The sequence below is a fragment of the Sturnus vulgaris genome, chromosome 19 (assembly GCF_052056855.1).
Source record: "Sturnus vulgaris isolate bStuVul1 chromosome 19, bStuVul1.hap1, whole genome shotgun sequence".
NCBI lineage: Eukaryota > Metazoa > Chordata > Aves > Passeriformes > Sturnidae > Sturnus > Sturnus vulgaris.
The window spans coordinates 10955578-10966552 of NC_142261.1; the positions used below are offsets into that span (position 1 = coordinate 10955578).

The 10975-nt window shown below is 43.0% G+C and overlaps 1 protein-coding gene across 1 annotated transcript; it reads left to right on the top strand.

The window, feature by feature from the left end:
- Positions 1 to 501: 501 nt before the first annotated feature.
- YWHAH (tyrosine 3-monooxygenase/tryptophan 5-monooxygenase activation protein eta) lies at positions 502 to 7718 on the top strand. The gene is made up of 2 exons (XM_014894692.2): positions 502 to 948; positions 6294 to 7718. The coding sequence occupies exons 1-2, from the start codon at positions 862 to 864 to the stop codon at positions 6948 to 6950; spliced, it is 744 nt and encodes a 247-aa protein (XP_014750178.1). The 5' UTR covers positions 502 to 861; the 3' UTR covers positions 6951 to 7718.
- The last annotated feature ends 3257 nt before the right edge of the window (positions 7719 to 10975 follow it).

Consider the following 10975-nt stretch of genomic DNA (forward strand, 5'->3'; position numbering starts at 1 on the left):
TGAGTTTTACACATTAAAGTACGTAGTAAAATTGAATTTAGCTGCATCTCTTAGGCAAGGTAGTAGAATCGGTCCGTGGTACCACCCCCACAACTCGGGCTGTTTCAAGGCAGTAAGGGCTGCGAGATACACTTATTTCCCCGAAAGAGGCACAGCCGTGTCACTACTGCAAGGCCAGCGCTGGCCGCACAAAGCAGCCCTGGTGCTGGCCAGGGTCACGCACGTGAACACGGAGCGCGGTCACCCCGAGCGCGGTCACACAGCCGTGGCCCACCAGTGCCTGTGCCGAGGCCCGCCAGGGCGGGGGAGGCGGTGTCGGTGTCCGAGCCCGTGTCGTGCCCTGTCCTGTCCTGTCCCGTCCCAGCCCGCAGTGCCCGCGCCCCCCGCCCACCTCCACCTTTGCAGCAGGAAAATGCAGCACTCCCAGCGCGCACGCGCGTCCCGCGGCCGGCGCCCCGCGATGGCTATTTATAGCAAGTGACGTCACCTAGAAATAGAGCGCGGGGGAGCGGCGCCCCCTCCCCTCCCCTGCAGCACCGCGGCTCCGCCCCCTCGTTGCCTTCCCGGCGCGCAGGCGCGGGCGGCGGCAGCAGCGCGAGGCTCCGAGCCGCACACGCCGCGGTCGGTCCGGGAGCGCGGCCGGCGGGCGAGGGAGCGGCGGCCAGCCCGGCACGGCACAGCCCAGCTCAGCCCAGCCCGGCACAGCCCGGCACGGCACGGCACGGCACAGCCCAGCGGGCGGCTCCGCGTACGGTCCCTGCTCCCGCCACCCGTGCGCGGCCAGCCGCACATCCCCGCCCGCCTTCCGCTCTCTCTCTGGGGCGCGCAGAGCCCAGCCCGGCAGCCACCACGGAAGCGGCCATGGGGGACCGAGAGCAGCTGCTGCAGAGAGCCCGCCTGGCCGAGCAGGCGGAGAGATACGATGACATGGCCTCGGCCATGAAGTCGGTGAGTGGGGCCGGTAGCGTGGCGGCCGTGGGGCGTACTCGGGGAGGAGTGTGGAGGGGAGCAGTGGCGGGGGAGGGAGGGAAAGGAAGTGCGGGCTGGTCCGAGGCGGGGTTGGGTCCGGGGAGGATGCGAGCCGCCGGGTCCCACCCGTCGCGGTGAAGAAAGGAGGGCGGGAGCAGGACCAGACCATCCCGCCGGGACACCTCGCCGCCGTGTGGGGCGGTGCCCAGTGCTACCTGCCTTCGGCAGACGTGAGACAAAGAGTAGCCGGTCCAAACCGGACCTAGCGCCCCTTTCAAAATGTGTTTCCTTCCCCCCGCATTCGCTCCGTTGCCCCGTTTGGGCTGTCTCGCAGCCCTCCCGCTCCCCGGCTGTCCCTGCCCCGGGGGTGTGGCTGTCCCCATGCCCTCCTCTCCGTCTCCCCACCGCGCCAATCGGGCTCGCAGTGCGGCCATTTGAATGGCGCCCGCCTCTCCTCGCGGCGGGAACGCTGTGCATTCCTTCTCTGCTACACACGGGGCCCATCCTCCCCCCGATGGGGCGCTGGGTTTCACCTGGGGGTGCATCTCCCCTTCTGGGCACCCACCAGCGTTTGGGGGCGCTGGTGCTGTGGGCTGGGCACTGCGGCGGGGGCTGTCCGGGGACACAGCCAGGGGAGCCCCTTCCTCTTCTAGACGTTTCTTTTGCCTCGCCATAAAAGACACGAATAGAGGCCTCACTCACTAACACTGGTGACTCAAAGATAGGAGCTGTATCCAGGTGTGAACGCTACCCCCTGTTGCAGGAGCATTTCCCGAGCTTTTAACGTTGCCTTTTTGCCTCTTCTTTGTAGGGTAACAATTTCTCAGTGCATTCCGTACCCTGTTGAATACTGAAATGTGTTTAAACAATGTTGCATTTACAACTCTGCTCCTTTCAGAACCAAGCAATGAAAATAATTTGTACTGATCCGCCTGTACTGATACATAATAAAATTGTAGAATGATCAAACCTATTATGTCTAGTCCCTTTTTTGGAAACAAAGTATTCACACAATCCAGATGTTATGGGTAATGTTAATGCCATTGGATGCTTAGCAGTGTCTTTCCATATCAGATTACAATTGGTTTGTTCCTGCTGATCTGTCCTCTCTAAACACTAAAGGCCCCAAGACGACCTGTTTCTTTTGAGGGTGCTGCTGTTTAAGGCACAAGTTGATTTTAAAATGAAAAAAAGCAGCTTCGAATAGAGTCCACATTTTTGTTGTAAGAATGTCACCTCCCTTAAATGAGGGCAGTAAAAAGACACTAATTTTGCTGCTCTTGTTCACTTTTGCTATTATGTTGTAATAAATATTACAACCAATCCAGTTCTGAAACAGTGATAGTTTGAGTATCTCAGTACCAGAGCCACAGGATGTTAAAATAAGGTGTGTTTATAATTCTGTCTCCAGAGTTCTCGATACATATGATGCAATAGTAGCAGCTTTTCTTTCAGTTGGTAATTTTAAAAGATGAAATAGAGAACCCACTAAAACACTGCACTGCTCCAGAAGACAATTTCTAGCTGTCACTAGTAGAAAGCTTTTTATTTCTCCAAGAACTGCAGACCTACAGGTATGTATGGTCTCTGGGCACGTGTGAAACCATGAGAACACAATTGCTGTGCTTTAGGAAGTGTGTAAATAAAGTACTTATAACTAGTGTGTATATCCAGTTGTCTTCAAACTGTTTTAATTGCTGTGCAAATTTTCATTCATCCGGAGCCGTGGTATTCTCATCTGTAAAGTCACTGCTGCTCACAAATCATTTGTGTGAGCCGGAGCTTCTGTAATTGGGAGCTCGAGAACACTTTGTGAGTGGAGTCTTGAAACTGATAGATACTTTTAAAAAACAAAAAGCAATCTGAATTTAAAAGCAACAGTTCCCTCATTCTGAGCTGCTCATACACTGTTGCAGATGTGTAATGTAGCATCTGTTGGTTACTTGGCTTTCCCAGGTGCTCACTCCAACGCGGCCATTTCCAGAATGCTCTCTAGTGTTGAGGTTGGTTAATCTGTGCTGGAATGCTCTGAGGGCTGTCTGTCCTCACAGCTCATACTTCTGTTTCAGTAATTGCTAATAACAGAGATAATTAAGGGCTTTTTATCCATATTGGTTAATATTGAAGTAATCTTGCAATCCAGAGAATTTAGACTTCCTCAAGAAGGAAGGAAATCAGTATTCTAACTCAGAAATCTATTCCCCAGGATATCTTGTTTTGAAAGATTTATTTTAATTTAAAAAAACTCTGAATGTAGCACATCTGATATTTTTTAAAGGTGCTATATGAAAGTAGTGTGCTTTCAGTGTAAACTGAAATCTGAACAATTAATTTCAGATTTAGATATTACTACACTTTACAATACAGAATATAGCCAACAGCATGGTAGTTACTTCAGAAACATAAAATAACAAATACTTGTTTTGGTGAGTGTATTTGCCTGGTCTTTATCTCTGCCACTGGAAAAAAAAGTGTGACAAGGCTGTCATTTCATCTGTCAGCACAAAGCTGGAGAAACATTTATTTTTTTATTCCCATCAATTCATTCTATAAAGAAGAAAGCCAGACCAAGTAGCAGTTGTAGCTTAAATAAGGAGTTAAATTCCCGCTCAATGCAAATTTTTGTTATAAACTTATTTTTCATGGAAGAATTCCAGTATTTTTGCTCATAACGTGTAAACAGGAGAGGAAAATGAAATAGTTGCTGTTACAAATCAATGGGTTTAGTTTACTAAACCTATTAATTTGCAACTATTAAGGTTATTTTAATAGAAAATACAATAGTATGTAAATGGCATTTTTCCATGGGGTATGGCATTCCCATTGCATTAAATGCTGCTCCAGGATTCCAGCTATTTCAAATAAAGCTTACATGGTAACCACAGAATCGTTTCTCAACACAGGAGAAAGATGCTTTGGGTGTAAGTGTGGAAGGTTCTCAGCTGATGCAACAAATGCTTCAGCATCCTGAGATTACAGCATTCAGTAGCCTTTGGTTTAGATAATTCCAGAAATCATGAAAAATTGTAGCTGTATAAGCCCTTCATTTTTTGGACAATATTAATCTTAATAGGTAGTGCTTAAAACCTCTACTGATTCATGTTGCTTTTCCAATATAGCTACACAGGGGTAAAAAATAATTTATTTTTTAAAATTGGTGACTTGGGTGATGTGAGATAGAATTTTAAAATTAGTCATGTCAGAAATACCACATGATGAAATACATTTAAATCTTGAAGTTTTTGAAACAAAATAACTTGAAGTTCTAGTTTGTTATGTAGGATTTATCTGTATCTATAAATGGACTTTAAAAGTTTGGGATGTTCTATATTTTTAGTAGCTATCCCTGAGTGTCTGGTTTGGGGTTAATGAAGAGGAGAATGAGTTGTCTTTAATGTGAGCAGTGCCTCCCCTGCTGGGAGATGCCTCCCTCATGGTGTTCTCTGGGGTAAATGTGGCTACAGAACTTCCAGTTCTTGGTATTGAGCTCTGAGACCACATGATGCAAGAAATTGATCTGGTTTAAATCCATTAGTCTGGTTTCTATTTGTTCCAAAATGATAGACTGCATAACTTTGTATCAGGCAAGTTTTAATAGTTTAATCTGACCTTGCAGTGCCTCAGGTATAGTCGTTTTTGCAGCAGCTGGCTCAGAACTGGCTCTAGCTGAGTGATGTGCTCTTGGTGACAGAACCTTGTGATCACTGACCCGGCTGAGGTCATGGCTCTGCTCTGTTGTGGAACATTCACTCTGGTGTGTGCTCAGCCTGGTCTATGGCCCTGTGGGATCACACACAGAAGTCATGTCTGAGCTGATGGAGTGCTGCCATGCTCAGTAGCATATGGAGTTAGGAATGCCAGGGTTATAGGCAGGATTCCTTTTATATACTCCCATTTTCATCACTAAACAGTGAAAGAACTGTTAATATCTTTACTAGAGAAGATTTAGGTGGGTTGTGGTGGAGATTGTTGAGGAAAATATTGATTGGGAGCTCTGATGAAGGCTCTGAAAATGTCATTAGAGTTGATTTCTGTGCCTTTCGTCCTCTGTAGGTTGCCTCTAATTCTATTAGAACAAGCAGAGCAGTGTCTTTCGGGAGTTCAGGTTCCTGAACTATGGAAAAGTAATTTTGGAAATTAAACTAGTTGACTTAATATATTTTAAGAACAAAACCTAAATTTGAAAATAAGCTCTCTCTTACTGTAAGAGTTATAATTAGTGTAAAGTATTTTTTTTGGATCTGAAATAAGCACATTTGTTAGAAGCTTTTCTGAGACCAGCAGTCTCAGAATAGTGTAAATATTTGTTACTTGATTATTTGTAATATGTAAGCATTTGGTTGTGAACACTCTGGTGCCTGTCAAGCAGTATAAATGTGCACATTTTTTAAAAGAAATAGTTAATGATTTTAACAGTGTCTGAGCAAGAACAAGTTTATTTTCACACCAAAGTACATGTCCTTAGAATTCTAATGACTACTTTTAAAGCAGTATACATAAGGTAGAGGAGTTACATTTTTCATCCTTTTAATTCCTTTGACTTTAATTTCATGTGTATAAATTTTAAAAAGTAGAACAATTTCAAGTGACCATGAGTCTAATAGCCTAAACTAAAACATCAAGTGAAATAGGCCCAAATTTACAGAAGTATTATCCTTCTGTCTGAGCTTTTTGAAGTAGTGAAGTTGATCATGGCTTTGTTCCTGATTTGCTGTCCTATTTCTATGCAGTTCCTTCCACGTCCTATCCCTGGAATTTGTCTGCAGCCAGTTAGCAGAAATCAGTGTAACTTTTGGACTGTACTGTATAATCACTCACTAGGTGTCTGAAAGGTACCATGGAACACTAATTCCAGAGCTTAATGACTGCAGCACTTCCATCTCTGCTGTCCAATGGAAGCAAGCAGCAAGGGACAGAAATGTGAGAATTGCACCAGCTTCCAGTGTCAGTTCTGTGTTCCACATTCAAAAAACTGGTGTTCTAGGTACATATAAATTCATCACTAAGTCTGTAGTCTGTATAATTATAGCAGACTTCCTAAAAAACCTGAGCCTTCCTCTGTCGTTGCTTCTCCATTACACAAGCCTGACTCACTTTTATTCAGTGAATGCTCTTTGCAATGGCTTCTAAATACCCCTTCTATTACATCAGAACTATGGGGATTTCTGTCTTTTAATCCCTGACTGCAGAACAATTGTAAACTTTCAGCGTTACAAAATTACTCCTGTCTAGAAGCAATTTTGGGTTCTAGAAGTACTGAAGGAAATTTGCACACTCCTCTCTAAAGCAAACCCTTTAAAATTGCTCTTTGTCTGTGTTTTCAGGTAACTGAGCTGAATGAGCCCCTCTCAAATGAGGATAGGAACCTGCTGTCTGTAGCCTACAAGAATGTAGTCGGAGCTAGGCGATCCTCCTGGCGTGTCATCAGCAGCATAGAGCAGAAGACCATGGCAGATGGGAATGAGAAGAAGCTGGAGAAGGTTAAAGCCTATAGGGAGAAGATAGAAAAGGAGCTCGAGACAGTCTGCAACGATGTTTTGGCTCTCCTAGATAAATACTTGATCAAGAACTGCAATGACTTCCAGTATGAGAGCAAGGTCTTTTACCTGAAAATGAAGGGGGATTACTACCGCTATTTGGCAGAAGTTGCTGCTGGAGAGAAGAAGAACAGTGTCGTGGAAGCCTCAGAAGCTGCCTACAAAGAGGCTTTTGAAATCAGCAAAGAGCACATGCAGCCCACTCACCCCATTAGGCTTGGGCTGGCACTCAATTTCTCAGTCTTCTACTATGAAATCCAGAATGCCCCTGAGCAGGCCTGCCTTTTAGCCAAACAAGCCTTTGATGATGCCATAGCAGAGCTGGACACACTAAATGAGGATTCCTACAAGGACTCCACTCTCATCATGCAGTTACTTCGAGATAACCTCACTCTGTGGACGAGTGATCAGCAGGATGAAGAAGCAGGAGAGGGCAATAATTAATAGGCTTTCCCCTGATCCCTCTTTCATCCACTTGGCCATCCCCATCATCACCAATATTTCCTTGCCACAGTCACACTAAATATCTAGTGCTAAGCATATCTGTATTGTACAGCTGTTCAGATCTGCTGTCCACTTTATCAAGAAGCAGTTTCAGATGAGTCTTCATGGGCATTGATGGATTGATTGGTTTATTGGCCCTATTTATCTTAGTTGCACTTGAGCAGTGCAGAAGGAGGCATTTATAGTTTGCCTGTTGATTGGAAAATATGGGAAAGAATAATGGAAAGTGATTGAGGAGAATTAGGTTCCAGTTAAATTTTTTCTGTTTGAAATGAGCTGACAGTTCTGTTAAGCAGTACATTTTGTGCATGCAAAATAAATTAGCCACCCCAAATTTTTTTCAGTCAATGAAGACAGTTAAGCTGATGTGAAATAACTACTCTGTTCATCAGTTTACAATTAACTGTTTGAAATGTGAGGTTTCAGTAGCAATTTGGGTTTTTTGCCTCTAACTTATGTGCACAGTTTCTTTAAATGCAGTGCATCTACCTAAGAGTTTTGATACTTGTAACCTTTTGCAGTTGTTTTGAAGAATCATGAATTTATTTTTTGTAAACTCTTTGGCTGTTTAGTTGTCTGTGTATTCTGACAACTCTATGTCAATATTTGCCCATGTTAAGATGGATGACTGGGAAGCCAGACTTCTAAATTAAATGTTTTGGAATTAAGTGAATAAAATAAAATGCTGCTTCAGGGATGTTATCTCTACACGAGCTGTCCTGTCTTTTGTTCAGAGCAGAGACAGAGTTATCTAACACATCACTGATGGGCTAAAACATATTTAATCAAAAGTTTAATGAGAAGTTGACACATGCTAAACAATAGAAAAACACAACATAGTGTGCTGGAAGAAGAAAAACCCAAACACAAAACCCCAAAGCACCCACAGTGGGGGTCACGTCTGTTAAAGCAGGGTTTCCCAAGGTGGTAGATTTAGCTGTTTGCTCAGTACAACAGCTGCTGAACTGTTGTAAAGCACATAACATCAAATCAGTGCAGAGACTTGTGTTTGCTTCTGTCCACTGCAGCTTCTAAGCTCTTGCTCTGAAGTGCTAAACACCAAATCAGCTTTACATGTAATATCCCAGTAGCTATTTCATATTCACCTGCTTCAAACAGAAGCAATACTTGTTGCTAAAGACTGCCTTTCTCTGTTTAGCTCACTTAAGTCTAGTCCACAAACTTAACACTGTTGTTTTTGTTTTCTCCTAACAGTTAGTGTACATGTACATACTTCTGTCATGGTATGTCCCAGAAGCAGGAAAAGTTAGCTGTATCCACACTGCCACTGGCACCTGAGCTAGCTCAAAGGTCATGTAAGTTCTCATTTATCAGAATTGATAGTCTTTAATTATAGAAATAATTATTGCTGGTCAGAATTACCCATAACAACTACTCATACTTTTTAAAAGCATTTCACAGGTTGTTTTTAAGTATCCAGAGTTTTAGAATTTTTAATGATAGCTTTGTTGTGTCCATTTATATATTCTATCATCTTAAAAATTTTAGCTTTATTATATCAGTAAAAGTGGCAACAAATGAAAGAGTAAAGCAGCATCTGAAAAAGGTGAAAATACAGGTATACACCTTCCTACTGCCCCTGTGGAACCAAGGTAAAACTTGGCCATAAGATTGCCTTTTTACATTTTACATTTTTATATTGAAACACTCTGGATGGTTAATAATAATATTGGCAGATGGTAGGTTTATTTCCCTAATGGAAGTACCTGTCTTTTTGTTGCCTTTTTTATTAAAATTTTTCTTCATTCAAAAGCCGAGGGATCCTTTCTCATTTTAGTTACTGTCTTGTGCAGACCCTTTATCACAAAACCACGAGCATTATGTAGTTTGCAGGTGAGTCAGCAGCTCTGGCATCTCTGGACTGGCAGCTGAAGGTTGGCCCTGGTGCATAGGATCCAAAGTGGAGACCAAAGGGATTCTGCAGAATGATGCTGTGTAGCAGTGAATTAGATTCCCAGTAGGAAAGCAGAAACTTCTCCCACGTTTCCCAGCTGTCAGTGAATGAGCCAATGACATGCAGAGCATGTTTTTGTGGTTGTGTTTTGGTAGGAGTTAGTAGAGAGTTTTCTATGGAGCAAGAAAAAAAAATGCTCCAGTGCAATCCATATTCTTGTTTCCACTTCAGCAGCTTTTTCATTTCCTGGGTCCTGGGACTGCTAAATGCTTTTTTGTAATCCTTATTGTGATCTGGAGGAAACCAAAGCTGATGAATAGCACATGTTTATTCCAATATTTTTAAGTAGCCCACAGGATTCAGGTATTTTGGATCTGGTATTTCTCATAGGTGACTCCCAAGTGATGTCTTCTGCCTATCACTCTCTAAAATAAATAAAATCCTAAGCTGTGCCAAATTTATTGCAGATGTATTCACCAAAGGTGCTTAGTTGAGGTTCACAACATTTTTTGAGGCAGGGGTAATGCAATGGAAAGACTCAAAACTGAGTGACTTTCCCCCCTGCACCCGGGGTTGCTTCTTTATGTGACCTTAAAGGCATAAAAGATTCTTTGCTGCTCTTGACATGGTGAGGGTTTTGTTAGGGTCCATTTGAGCATTACTCTTGCCCACACTTTTTGTGTCTTTCACAGGCAACTTTTGTTGAGAGGTTCATTCACTCTGAGGATATTGCTATAATATTAACAAGGCCTGTGCATATCCTTGAATTTTTAGCGATCTGACAGCTGCTCACAGTAAAGCAGCATTTTCTGTGATGTTAAAGGAACTTGAGAGCTATGGCATAGTCAGCCCTTAAATGAATTGTGTGGTCTTTATAAGTGCAGAGATACTTTCAGTCTCTGTCCTAATCTGCTCAGATATGTTCAAGTTTCACAGAAATGGTTGTGTTCATCTCTCAGAGCACAAACACACCCACACCCTATTGAAGCCACTGCAACAGAATGTGCCAGTGCTATGGGACACTGAGCTATGAGAGGCTGCTCCTCAACATGAGCAGGAGCACTGAGAATGTGAAGGTTCTAGGGAAGCAGAAACTTTTTAAGAAGAGTGGTGAGACTGGAGGTGCATGGATAACACATATCAAAGGACCACAGTTCCCCTGGTAAGTAACCATTCACTCGGGGTGTCACTATGGCTTTGAAAATAGATTTTCCACATTGCCTTTCCCTTGCCTGTGGCTTCAGGCTGTGGTTTTCCATCATTAACACACCTGTGATCTGCATCTGTAAGTTGGACTGACTTCCAGAGCCCAATCCATTTCCAAAGGAGCATGAGGCTGTTCCCTAACCTACTCTTCTTCCAGAAGCTGCAATAGGCTGCTTTATAATAATCTAGAAAAAAATTCTGTGAGTACACCTCAGCTTAAGGCAAATGAAAAGCCTGGCTGTATTTTAAGTCATGTAGGAGAATGACTTAATGATAATGGAAGTTAAGAAGGGTGAAAACTGATGTTGTTATACATTATGAAACATTTTCTGTCAGCATGGAATCAACTGGAAATCTTTCAATAAACCAATTTGAGTTTAACGAAAGAGAGAAAACAGGGAAAATATTCCAGTCTTTTGGATCCTTGGTTTTTTAAAATTCTATCCACACCACATATTTGAATTAATTTAACATGATTGATGAGGAAAAATTGGCTAAAGCACTTCAACATGAGAAACCTGTTTGGGTAGATCTTAGCTTCATTGAAGAAGCTCCTTGAAATCAGTGGCAGATTTTGAAGAATATGAAGTTGATTATACACATAATTGACAGAGGATGTTTAGATCTTGTTCTGAACAAGCCTGCAGTACTTGAAGTTCCATAGATGCAGATGGTTTAGTGTCTGAGCCTTAATGATTTTTGAGCTAAATGAAGATGTTTTCTGAACACTGAGATCAGGCCAGGTAAATTTTTAATTGGCGTTAGAAATGGAACCATCTGTTAGAAATAACAGTTTATTATGACTTTCCTATATGCCAACTGTGGTCTAATATGGAATAACTAT